Source organism: Durotheca rogersii (genome assembly GCF_024521655.1).
Source record: "Durotheca rogersii strain YMJ 92031201 chromosome Unknown GGS23scaffold_1, whole genome shotgun sequence".
Classification (NCBI taxonomy): domain Eukaryota; kingdom Fungi; phylum Ascomycota; class Sordariomycetes; order Xylariales; family Xylariaceae; genus Durotheca; species Durotheca rogersii.
In genome coordinates, this window is record NW_026251232.1 from 170,057 (window position 1) to 182,528 (window position 12,472).

Here is a 12,472-nt window from a genome sequence, read left to right on the forward strand (position 1 = left end):
CCGCAGCATCGCCCGCAGCATCGCCCTCCTCTCCCGCCTCCTCTTCGGCGTTATCCACGAATCCCCCATTCTAGCAGCAGACATGGGTGAATCTCGGTGAGCAACGATAAGCCAGCTTCCTTCTCCCTGCCAACAGCTCTAGCATGATGGAACTCCGCGACTGATCCTTGACGACTATACGCAGCCAGGAGCTGGTAGCTTGGCTCAACAGCCTCCTCCAGCTGAACATGACCAAGGTTGAGCAATGCGGTACTGGGTAGGTCGACGTCACATCCCCTGCGATTTGTAATCCTTGCCCCTCCCCCGCCGAACGGCCTCCTGGGTGGTTCAGAGAAGAGAGAGAGAGAGAGAAGATGGGGAAGCGGAACCCGCCACGGTCGAGCCGGCCGAGAGGGTGCTTGCTTCTGCTGGGTGATGATGATGATATATTTATTGGTGGCATCGAGAAAGTTGAGCTAATTTTACACCCTCTTTTGCCGAATATAGCGCTGCTCTGTGTCAGGTCTTCGACAGCATCTTCCTCGACGTCCCTATGTCGCGTGTCAAATTCAACGTTAACTCGGAGTACGCGTACGTCCAGAATTTCAAGGTCTTGCAGAGTGAGCTCTCCTCCTTTATTTAGGCCCCACCTCGAACCCGGAGACTATATATATCGTGCCTGGATTAACGTTGTCTCTGCTAGGCACCTTCACCAAGCACGCCGTTGACAAGCCCATCCCCGTCGAGGCCCTTATCAAGTGCAAGATGCAGGACAATCTCGAGTTTCTGCAGTGGACCAAACGATACTGGGACCAATACTACCCTGGCGGAGACTACGATGCTGTTGGGCGAAGAAAAGGCGGTGCTCTGCCTGCTGGCGGCGGTGGCGGCCCTGCCCCTCGAGCCGCGGGCACCGCTTCGGCGGCAGCACGACGAGGTGGGACCACCCCCACAACCGGTCCCCGTGCAGCTAAGGCTGGCGCCGCCGGCGGTGCTGCGTCGGCCGCTCTCCTGCAGGAGAATACGACTCTCAAGGAGACGGTAGTTGGCCTTGAGCGCGAGCGCGACTTTTACTTTAGCAAGCTACGTGACATAGAACTGCTGGTCCAGCAGGCCGTTGAGGAGGATCCGGAGCTCGAGAAGCAGGAAGACGGCCTCATCAAGCAGATCCAGACGATACTATACTCGACTGAAGAAGGTTTCGAGATTCCGGCCGAGGGCGAGGCGCTAGATGATCAAGAGACGTTCTAAACCTGCCCAACGTCACCAGGGATAGACAACGAGTCGGCGAATGCCACGACAAAAGGGAGGGGAGTTGGCGACTAATTAATATCGGAGCAGCTGTATGATGAGGTGACTGAAAAAAAAGAGACGGGGCGAGTGCTGCCTGGGACGGGGAGATTTGCATTCGGAATGAAGTCTTCAGGACTTGCTTCTCATCCGATTCGCACTATCACGAAGGGAGCGGATCTCCGGCGGTATTGGAAACCGCTGGTCTAGGCTCTATATACACCCGCGCGCCTCTCGAGGACACTGCGGAGTTTGACGATAGACACCCATAATGCACTTCCATTTCTCATATATATACCCCTTTTCCCGCTAATCTGGCAGAATTTGGGGGGCATCGCTCTACTAGACATAGCTTTAATCGGCGCGATTCTAGCCAACTCTTGACCATCACATTTTCTTCTCTCCCCCTTATTCCCCTAAGCGGTAACCGTTTCTTTAAGTCCGCTCCCCATCACGGGGGCTTACATTAAGATGCAGATTGTGGCTGTCGGCATCTCCGTGTATCACGATCGCCCCTCGTCTCCCTCGAAAGGACAATGGCCGGTGGTCCAGCGACTCGACTCACTGTACTACTGCACATCACAGCTACTTCATGGATGCCTCCCAATTCCCTCTCGTTCCCGAAGAGAGGACGCTCGACCAGAGTGTCAAGGCTCAAGCTCCCAGGGCCGTGTCAACGTCCGCAACTGAGGCTGTTGCGTCTCTCTCTTTGCCGCCGCGGTGATCAATTCCAATCGACTCGCGCACCGCGGGACCCGGCGCTACGCCTGTGAGATCGTAGACGAGTTCCGCTGGAAGAGACGGCGGCGCCTTAGGAACGTCCATGCGGCTCTTCTCGCCGCGACCGGGAGCAGAGAGCACATAGTAACGCCCCTGACACCGTCAACTCCAGCCGACGAGTCGCGCCTAGTAGACGCGGAGTCTTCAAAGTGCAGATCGGTGTGTCTGCCTCTCGCTGATTCGACGGACGAATTCGTCTCGCGGCACTCCAGGTACCTGGCGAATGCTGCTGTGTAGTCGCCGCTGGCGCCGACAGCATGAGGGGACAATGATAATGGATGTGGTGTGATTTGTCTGGCTGTTGTTGGCTGGGCCTCGCCGCAGGTCGGTAGCTCAAATCGGCGCCGCTGTGCTTCACTGTCCTTTCCTAGCCGGCTAACTCCTCGGCCCGCCCTTAGGCACCTACATGCTAAGCCGGGTACCGAAGGCAGGCATTTATACTTATGTATTATAGGTACCTCCGTTCAAGTCGCGCTATGCAAAGTTTATACAAAGTAACAAGACTCGGCACGGCTATTACCGGGCACCTATGCACATTATCGGCGCCGCAACGGACAATTATCAATTATACTAGGACTTACTAAGCCCTACGCTACGTTCTGCAATTAAGATAGCTCCCGTCTGCTCTTCCGCTTCCATCCTCCTTCCTCGCCAATCAGGGCAGAGGCATTCCCGATTTCGCACCGTCACATCGGGACCCGTTCCATCCCTTGATGGCTCGAACGGCTGTGCATAAACGTCCCATGACAACATCCCAGGCAGCATATTTTTCTCTATACGTACCTATACGGCAAGGTACGAGCAGCTCTTCGTACACGTATACGAGGCTGGGGCTTGAGGCCAATCTGTGGGCGACGCCGCGCGATGGGTTCCTAGGTAGGTCAATCGGCAGGCATAGCTGCCGCCCCTTTTCGACCGACCGAGATGTTTCCTCTCGTTCCACACCTTGCCCTGCCCTCTCTCTCTCTCTCCTTTTCTCCGTAGGGGGACGCCTCGTGCACTCCTATCGAGGGATTCCGTTAGGTCCGTAAGCGTCCGACTTTAGGTACACAGCTTGGCTACGCAACTGCTGCGCCATAGCTGCCTCGCCCCTACCACCGCCCCCTCTCTCCTCACATTTTCCACCGGGTACGGACCCTGGAGCAATTGGGGGAGCAGGGTTGTGAGAATCCTGGGGTTATGACGGTGGTCGGCTATCTTCAGTCGGCCGTGCCTCGCCCGATCTCCGACACCACCAGCTATCCTAGAACAGCATCCAATAAGCGACATAGGGATAATTAATCGGCAGCGTTGCTACCCTGGACGTGCATGGCGGGTACTAATTTGGATAAATATATACCTATACTCTCCTCTCTTCTTCCCATTGCTATAGCCCTTTCGCCATCGCTAGCGCTCAACCTACATTCGACTCGAGGCCTCTCGCTATGGCAGGCTTTCTACAGCAGATCGGAGGCCAGATGGGCGCCTACGACTTGATGCGCTTCGCTCTCGTCGCCGTCTTGATCGCCGTCTTGTACTAGTTCTCCTCCGTCCTCTATAACCTCTACTTCCACCCACTCCGGAACATCCCCGGCCCGCCGCTGTGGATCGCGTTCCCCATTGCGAGGACTCTCAGCATGGTCAAGGGCACCGCCGAGTTCCAGGTGCGTGATGCCCATGCGAAGTACGGCGAGGTGGTCCGCCTGGGCCCTAGGTCCGTCTCATTCATTACTCCCCAGGCTTGGAAAGATATCTACGGCCACGGCCACGCCGAGTTCCCCAAGTTCTACCCCAAGGGAATCCACATGGACCCCAAGAAGATCATCTCGTCGAATGCGCCCGACCACTTTCGCTTCCGTCGCGCGATGCTGCCTGCCTTCTCTGACAAGGCCTTGACGCAGCAGGAGCCGCTTATACGGGTCTATGTTGACTTGCTGATCGAGCGACTGCGAGAGGTGGCCAAGACCGGCAGGTCGACGGACATGGTTCGGTGGTACAACTTCACCACCTTCGACCTGATCGGCGACCTGGCGTTCGGCACTTCTCTGAACGGCTTGGAGCAGGGCAAGTCGAATGCGTGGCTCGACAACATCTGGAAGCTGATGAGGTTCATGCCCGTCCTCGTCCTGATGGGTGTCTCGCCGATCCTGGGTTTGATAATCAAGCTTACCGCCGGGTCCAAGATGCGTGACTCTCAGGCCAACCATATCGCTCTCGTCGACCAGCTTGTCCAGAGCCGCCTCTACCACAGAAAACAAGCCGACCGAGGCGACTTCATGGACTATTTTCTGCGGTCTCGCGGCCAGGCGCACGGGCTGACCGACACCGAGTTGACCGCCAATAGTGACCTGCTTATGATCGCCGGGTCGGAAACCACCGCGACGCTTCTTAGTGGCGTAATGTACTGGATGCTGAAGTCGCCGCATGCGCTCAGGAGAGCCACCGAGGAAGTTCGCGACGCGTTCGGATCCGACGAGGTCATCACCCTCAACGAGGCGCGCGCGAAGCTACCCTACATGATAGCCTGCCTAGAAGAAGCCCTGCGACTTTTTCCTCCCGTCCCCCTAGCACTATCGCGCTCGGTACCCGATGGTCCACCCGTGCAGATTGCTGGCTACACCATTCCCCCAAAGGTATGTATGCGCTGATGCCATCTCGTTCCCGTCCCAATTCTAACCATTCCCCCCTTACTTTCCGTAGACCACCGTCGGCGTTCACCATCTTTCGGCCTATTACTCCGAGATCAACTTCCACCGGGCGCGAGAATTCGTTCCGGAGCGGTGGCTGCCCGAGTCCGTCACGAACCCGGCATCACCCTTCTACCATGACCGTCGCGATATTCATCGTCCGTTCAGCTTTGGGCCGCGCGACTGTATCGGGCGAAACTTGGCGTACCACGAGGTGCGCCTGATCATGGCTAGGGTCCTATGGAATTTCGATCTCACCTTAGACGCCAAGTCCGACGGCTGGCATGGCCAGCGGATCTTCTCGCTTTGGGAGAAGCAGCCGTTGGAAGTGGTTATCACGCCGCGGAAGGCCTGAGCGGCACAGACTAGACGAACCCGAGGCGGTATCGGATATTATTAGCAATAGTGGATTCATTTGGGGTTACGCGTAGACAATACCCTGCTCTGATGGTATTTTCTCTTTTTTTTTTGAACCCCCGGCTAAGATCCAGCCGGAACGGCTCGGTGGCGTTGTCGAGTGTTAAAGCAGGTGGGCGAACTTAACCCTTACAGCAGTCCCAGGGACGGCTTAGATGTATGGATGTGCTATACGACATCTGTAGTTACGGCGGTAATATATAATGCGTACACCGTGAGACCCTTGGTCTCTATCTTATATACCACCGTTTACATTTGCACTTGTATTTCATATACTTGGCATACTTACGTAATATATACTGCCCACATGTGCTACCTACACTTACGACCTACATATGCTACACGCATATATATATAGAGAGAGAGAATATGTATGTTTGTATGAGACGTACTACTAGATATATATACACCATAAGTATACCCTTATATATATGCCATATGCATACAGGTATATAATTCGGGCTGGATGGGATCGGTTTGATAACCATTGGCAGACTAGAAATAAACTACTCTTTGTTTTTCCTTTGCACTTCACGCCTTGACTCAGAACACGCACATCACAAGAATGGGATAGGCTCAGCGAGCAACCCCTGAGGGGTAGTCACTTGAGGTATGGCAACATGATCTGTGTTTTCCATGCTAGCAATACGATTTAGCCTGTGTTCTAAAGAACTAGGCAACTTACAACAGAACGAATGAGTAGGTATCAAGCACAGCTAGCAAGCTAATAAATACACCCCAGTTACAGCAGAACCTCCCACGTATACGCTTAGCTCACGGTGAAACGCTGCGCGCGACACGTCAGATGCTCTCGTTATGTAAGAAAAATGTATTCGTCGTTAATATTGTACACTACTGGGTTCTATGAACACTGCAAGATGACATAGGAATTACGGTATATTAATATATATTTGGTTATGTATTTGTCGGTATATATGTAAGTATACATGTATTTGGATCTGAGTGTTACAGTGGGTAGCATCACCCTACCTAAACTCTATCGGATATGTTACCGCTAGCTCGTACTCTCGAGACGCGGCGATTTGATCCTTCTTCGTGTAGGTATACCGGTATATACGCGTTTCTTTATAGGAATTAGCAGATGATATTCGGGGAGAGCAAGAATACTCAGGAGGATACGTATCCTCGAAGCAAGTTGTGCTTCCATGTACGTGTCGGACAGTGGCCAAAGGGATGATAACCTCCGTGGATTACGGATGACTTCGAGAAGATCTCTCTCGGTTGGAGAGGTATATCTTCACCGAAAAGCTTCTTCACTATAGGATAGGCGTCTCCGCTACGGATAGGGACAGTCTTATGCCTACCCCGATGTCAGCTGCTTTAAAATGGCCAGAAAATAACTCCCAAGTCTAAGTTTCTTTATCCTCGTTCAGAGGCTATCTTCTCAAAATGCTCCTATCAACGACAGTACTCATAGCTCTGCTACAGACGGCGAAAGTAGCTTCTTCGTCGGCTGCTCCTATCATCCCGCCGCCTCCCCAGCCAGAGCCAATCGATGTCACAGAGCTACCGCTTCCTCCTGTCTCTGGCGACTCAGAGGGGTCGTGCACTCCCGGGATCAACCCCCTGAGGACGGGCTGCATCTTGTAACACGGTGGCTTGGTCCAGACAGGCAGCTTTCTACCCGACGACAATCATGTCATCGCTCGCGTTAGGTACGCCGGCGCACCAGCTGTACCCGATCCGGCTAGCATCTACAGCGGTGACCAGATAATACTCACCAAGACCGACGGGACCTCCTTTCCGGATGGCAGCTCGTTCAAGTGTATTACTTGCGGAGTACCCGAGAGCAATACCAAAGGGCGGACGGAGGGGCTGGACTACCCCCAGGCGTTTCGCGACGGAAAACGTATACTTGCCGGCACCAACGTAATCGACTGCGGCGAGTTCGACCTAGCTAGCGACAACTGCACTCCCAAGTCGACACATGTCTATGCTATCCGGTGGAATACTGCCACCGACGGGGCTGGTGAGGGCGGGCCGCTGCGCGAATTACGTCTGCATCCAGATAACGTACATCTCGGCTTCAACTCGTTCTCTGTTACGGGGGGGGGGGGGGGGGGGGATTAGACCAACATGCGTACGTCGGCCGGTTCGTGTTCGACCCTTCACTAACCACCAGTCTGCCGTTGGCTCCCCGATACGACTTGACGAACGTGAGCATACTATTTGCCGATAGCGATCGACATGTCCCCCTCCTCGTAAAGGGAGGCCAAATCAGCTTTAATTAGAAAGCTATTACTGTGGGCGAGTTCTGGGGGTTCAGCGGCACCGGTAAAGAGGCTACCTACGTCGGGTACCCGCGGGAGTCGTCGAGCATCGACGTCTTTGCCGTCGACTTGGTTACGGGTGACATCCGTCGCTTAACGAGTCATCCCGAGTACTGCGACCCAATCGACATTTCCGCGGACGACGAATGGATTGCCATTATGGACATGCGAGGCACCAACCGGCAGATGTTCCTCGCGGGGATGCGGGACGTGCCTCCGATTACAGATCTGCTCACGGCAACCGTGACATCCTCGACGCGCAACGACGGCGATCGCCGGTTCTTCCAGCCGTACCTCCTCGACCGGCATGGGGACCGCGGCGATTACTACGGCCAGCAGATGAACGCGGCCGGCGACGGGAGCCCCGGCAGCGTCAACGACCCGATGTGGAACGGCACGGCCGACCCGAAGTTCTCCTTCGACACCACACGCCTGGTGTACCGGCAGTCGCTCGTTATCGCACCGGCCTGCGGGGGTAATAACTCTCTCCCCTGCCCCGACTCGACTGAGCCGGGCGGCCGGACGCAGCGAGCGATGATCGCCCGCTTCACCTCCCGTCGGCTAAAAGCCCTCGAGCCAGTAGTGCCACTGAGCGACGTGACTCCCTGGGGCACGCCTTACGAGCCGGGATACGTGCCCTCTCCGAGATTACTGATCCCTGGCGGGAGTTATACGCTACGGGTAGCCGTGGCCGGATCTGCGCGGGTAGACGTCGCCCTTAACGGGGACGGCACGGTGGTGCACTCGATCGCGGTGACATACGATGGATTTACCGACGACGGCGTAACTTTCCTGAACGGAGCGGAGAACGTTACGGTGGGCAGCCCGGTCCCGACGTTGAGCGAGCTTACCTGGTTCTCCGACCTCGCGTAGACCACCGCCCCCGGCCGGACGCGCGCGACTAAGAAGTCGAGCCCTGACGGATTCCGCTTATCCATCGACGCGTTGACCAATATATTTAACGCAACCGGCTCGCCGAGTACGACGGTCGATGGCGTTACGTATACGCAGCCAGCTAACGGTACGTGAGTCTGACCGAGTCGCGCCGTGGGGTATTTAATGTAGTATAGATTAGTTTCGTATATTGTGAGGGGATATCCCGCCCGTCGCCGCCTTAGTCTGGGTGCTATTATACGGCTGATTAATATATGCCCAACTTTATCTCTATTAGTTCTTATCCTATCCTTTAGTACGTGTCTGGACTATTTAGCAGTGGCCCGACCAGACGAAGAATCTCCTATCTCCTCGTGTTCCCTATCTCGGTCTTGTGAATGGTTTGCACTTCGAGACACTGGTAATGGTACTGAGTAAGCATACTATGCTAGGATTCCCTGGACTGAATATATCGATAGACCATGGTTCCAGTTAACTCAACTTCCTCCAAGGCGATCGTCGATGTTAGGGCTATGTGCTCTGTACCTACTTACGTGGTATTATGGGCCGCGAAAGCCTTGGCTTAACGAATGCTTGGAATGGCCTGGGGGCCGGACTCGCTCCGGCTACGAATACGAGATGTACGAGACCGAAGCTCCCGTCGCTTGGCAAATTTACATCCCCTGTATGACTCGTAATTACTACGCGTTCCGAGGATCGACTTCGGACCTTATAGCTCCTTCGACCTCGCTGGCGAATCTTAGGTAATTCGTTGTGGTTTCGTCTCGTCGTCTGGCAAGAGATAGATTTACGCCCCCCTCCTCTTCCCCGATCTCCGTGTGAAGAGATGGCGTCGCTAACCTAGAAGCCTATCCGACGGCCGTATCCGAAGACTCGGACTGGATGCCGAGTATGTAAATCCAGAAAGGTTAAGGTAGGTTAGTTTACCTCGCTTCCCTATTAACGCTACCTGAGTCTGATTCGATATTCCCGTAGTGCGACGAGACCCGGCCGTCCTGCCGGAACTGTATAAGGTAAGCCCTCCCCCCCCTTCCTCTCTTTCCTCCCTCCCCTCCTTCTCCTCTATCTCAATTATGACTTGGCTCTGTCGCGGTGCCTGACGGATATTCGGCGAGTTGACGGAGGTGTGGGAACGAGGGTGTAGGCGCGGTATTAGTTGCGATTTTAACGCCTTAGCGTAGAATGCGGCTGGCAGCCCTTATGTCGGGAGTAATAATAGCGCCGGGCAGGCTCTTAGGAGTTAAGTCATATCGCCGGTAAGCTCTTCTCTTAACTACCAATGCCCTTCGAGCGGTTGGTTTAGCGCTCTCGACATGGAACTACTCTACTATTTTACCACTTTAACGTGCTTTACCTTCTTGGCCGAACCTACGGTTCGTAACTTTTGGCGCGTAAATGTCCCTAGAATGGGGTTCTCCTATTAATACGTCCTAAAGGGCATCCTCTTACTATCCGCGTTATATCTTGCTAGGTTTAAACCCTAGTGGAAAGATCTACTTATCGAGCAGGCGATGATCCACTATAACGCGTCGTCGTCCCTAGTACTACCCGTCCTTAATAACATATCCTCCGAAGAGTCGGTGCTAATTTTCGTATTTAGTATGTTAACGACTTACATTGTCTTCGCTAGTCCTAAGGAGCCCGAAAGTAATATCGTGCTCTGAGGCGGCGTCATTCCCGAGTGGCTGTTCATTTTCAGGGGCATGCGGAGCGTCATCCACTTCAACGGCAGCGCCGTACACTCGATGCTTTCCACGGGCCTCATCTTCGACTCGGGCAGGCAGATGAACGAAATGTGGGAGGCTAACATTCCGCCCATATACGAAGGGCTTAAGGAACTCGAGAACAACGTCGTGTTCTACGTCAAGGACTCGCAGAAGCTGGAGGCGCTGGTGCACGGAATAGACACCCTGAAGCGGAGCTACGCCTTCTATAGCAGCAGCTTCTCCGACGACCAGCGAGTGAGGGCCGCGTTCATGTGGCTGTTTAAACTAGACGACTGCTTTGTCGACCTGCTCAAGACCCGAGATAACGAGGCACTGTGCGTGCTCGCCTTCTTCTGCGTCTTATTCCAGCGCCTAGACTACAACTGGTGGATTGAGGGCTGGGGTACTTACCTGATCGCATGGATATACTCCGTCCTGGACGAAGGATATCGGTTATGGATTCGATGGCCAATAGAGGAAATCGGCTGGGCGCCGTAGCAAGAGTACTCGTCATATTAATAATATAATATTCAACAACGATCGAGAAAATCGAATTGACCATGTCGAAAGCAACAGCCCATATTTATCTCGCCATACAGCTGCTCGAATGGGAGCTATGGCTGTAGTCGGTTAATATTTGAGGTTGATCTCTAGAATTTAGCAGTTGGTCTTTCATACGACAAAGCAGTGACTGATAAAACAATCCTCGGAACACAACGTCAGCTAAGTCTTGGAAACAAAGGCTGAACGGGCACAACAGAGAAATCGAACAACTTGATTGTTTCTGATTCGGGTCTGATCTCTATTCATCTCTAGAAACTCGAGTGCCGTTCACATGTATAACCTTTCGATATATAATATCCCGACTCTGACAACTTTTTGCTAGTTCCTAATTAGTTCTACTTGCGATATCCACTCCTAGTCACAAATTTACTTTGTCTGACTTCGGCTCCTCGACGAATGGTATCTAACTTGCCTTGATTCCTAGAAAGCTAAACGATTCACACAAAGCGCAAAGGTAACTTAGTTGATTCTCACCTGATATGGCTCGCGGATATGATCCGAGGTCGAGAGCCGAGGCGAATGAGAATCCCCGCAATAGGTACTTTAGAGACAGTTTGGACGGTGGTGATCCCGACTATGTCGACGAAGAGCCGCATGATCCCTTTCTTTCGGGCTACGATACAACGGCTCTGAACCTCATGGAGCCCCTGGGGGAAGGTGAGCTCTCAGAGTGAGATGAAGAAGAGGGGGAGTGGGTATTAGAGGATCCGTTCAGTGATGAGCAGGAAGAAGAGGAGTGGGACGAGCACACGTTCCGCGACGAGCAGGAAGAAAACCCATTCAGTGACGAGGAAGAAGAGGAGTGGGACGAAGACGCGTTCCATGACGCACCGCCCCCCGAAGTGGCTGATCGTCTTCACGATGTAACGATACCCCGAACAATCCTCAAAAAACCATTTGTCCGGGTCCTGTTAGATCACCCTCCGCTCTTTGATCTGATCCATTACCATGTGAGCGATCGTGGCGTTGATTATTATTTTAGCAAACGTGCTCACGATAGGGACCATGCCGTCTCCGAAGTCCCGTCTTCCTCTCAAGGGTCGCCGTCCCGAGACAAATTGGTCAGGGTTGCATCTCCCAGCAACTCAGCAGGGTCTCATAAGAAAGGTAAGCTCCGAGAACATTGCTCGCAGTATTACGACCTATTGCCGGATGAACTCTCTCCAATGGTACCATCGGCACAGGATCTCGACTTTCCGGATTTTGACGACGGATTCCCACCCGACGCGCACATTCGTGCTGACGGACCTCCCAGGCCAATTGAGGTGGATTTCAACGACATCGAATGGGATCGGGGTGCGACCAGTCCAGCTGAATCCCCTACGCAATCGCCCAGGACCGTCTTGCCTAAGCGTCATCGTAAGTAAAGATGGGCTTGCTATTGGGAGTCTTGCCAGCCGTGGTTTGTTTAAAGCAGGCCCCTGTAGAAGGCAGGCAGATCGACCATAGGCCAATAACCGAAGCGTCAAGTAGGTAGTGATAACTCGCACACGAGAGAAAAGCTCCCGATTGAATTTCTTTATTGCGTTAATGTCTGAACATCTCTGCGGAATTTGAATATTGCCTCAATTGGGACGATATTTTGCCACATACCCAAAGCTATTCAGGAACGTGAGGGAATCAGTGCACTATTACTTTAGTAAGGTCTGTGATTACTTGGATTGATAATACCGAAGAACAATCATTGGTATATCCGGAATGCGGAAACATGGCACTCATATTGCTGCGGTAGAAGCGCCTCTCATGCTCCCTAAATGTTCGCTACTAATACTCTGACGGTAGCACATAAAATCTGCCTCTTCTCCTCTCATTCCTCTCAACCCTTCCCCGGTTCGTCGTGAGCCCCGGTATGTCCAGACAGCTAAGCTTTTCGCCGTAGGGCAGA

General features: G+C 53.5%; 5 protein-coding genes across 5 annotated transcripts; all 5 read left to right on the top strand.

The window, feature by feature from the left end:
* The first annotated feature begins 311 nt into the window (after nucleotides 1-311).
* Nucleotides 312-1,518, top strand: GGS23DRAFT_280 (calponin homology domain-containing protein). The gene is made up of 2 exons (XM_051512542.1): nucleotides 312-599; nucleotides 683-1,518. The coding sequence occupies exons 1-2, from the start codon at nucleotides 533-535 to the stop codon at nucleotides 1,228-1,230; spliced, it is 615 nt and encodes a 204-aa protein (XP_051376600.1). The 5' UTR covers nucleotides 312-532; the 3' UTR covers nucleotides 1,231-1,518.
* A 1,567-nt stretch (nucleotides 1,519-3,085) lies between these two features.
* Nucleotides 3,086-5,448, top strand: GGS23DRAFT_608436 (cytochrome P450). The gene is made up of 3 exons (XM_051520206.1): nucleotides 3,086-3,539; nucleotides 3,570-4,661; nucleotides 4,729-5,448. Exons 1-3 carry the CDS (start codon nucleotides 3,474-3,476, stop codon nucleotides 5,068-5,070), a joined length of 1,500 nt encoding a protein of 499 aa, XP_051376601.1. The 5' UTR covers nucleotides 3,086-3,473; the 3' UTR covers nucleotides 5,071-5,448.
* An 850-nt stretch (nucleotides 5,449-6,298) lies between these two features.
* Nucleotides 6,299-8,296, top strand: GGS23DRAFT_608444 (saponin hydrolase precursor; the record flags this gene model as incomplete). The annotated part of the gene is made up of 5 exons (XM_051520207.1): nucleotides 6,299-6,314; nucleotides 6,562-6,739; nucleotides 6,770-7,149; nucleotides 7,224-7,354; nucleotides 7,385-8,296. 5 exons carry the CDS (start codon nucleotides 6,299-6,301, stop codon nucleotides 8,294-8,296), a joined length of 1,617 nt encoding a protein of 538 aa, XP_051376602.1.
* Nucleotides 8,297-8,858: 562 nt separating this feature from the next.
* GGS23DRAFT_601901 (uncharacterized protein) lies at nucleotides 8,859-10,521 on the top strand (the record flags this gene model as incomplete). Its single annotated transcript, XM_051519245.1, has 7 exons — nucleotides 8,859-8,981; nucleotides 9,162-9,230; nucleotides 9,293-9,330; nucleotides 9,462-9,494; nucleotides 9,579-9,708; nucleotides 9,802-9,920; nucleotides 10,017-10,521. 7 exons carry the CDS (start codon nucleotides 8,859-8,861, stop codon nucleotides 10,519-10,521), a joined length of 1,017 nt encoding a protein of 338 aa, XP_051376603.1.
* A 545-nt stretch (nucleotides 10,522-11,066) lies between these two features.
* Nucleotides 11,067-11,954, top strand: GGS23DRAFT_591705 (uncharacterized protein; the record flags this gene model as incomplete). Its single annotated transcript, XM_051517770.1, has 2 exons — nucleotides 11,067-11,257; nucleotides 11,303-11,954. 2 exons carry the CDS (start codon nucleotides 11,067-11,069, stop codon nucleotides 11,952-11,954), a joined length of 843 nt encoding a protein of 280 aa, XP_051376604.1.
* Between the last annotated feature and the right edge of the window lie 518 nt (nucleotides 11,955-12,472).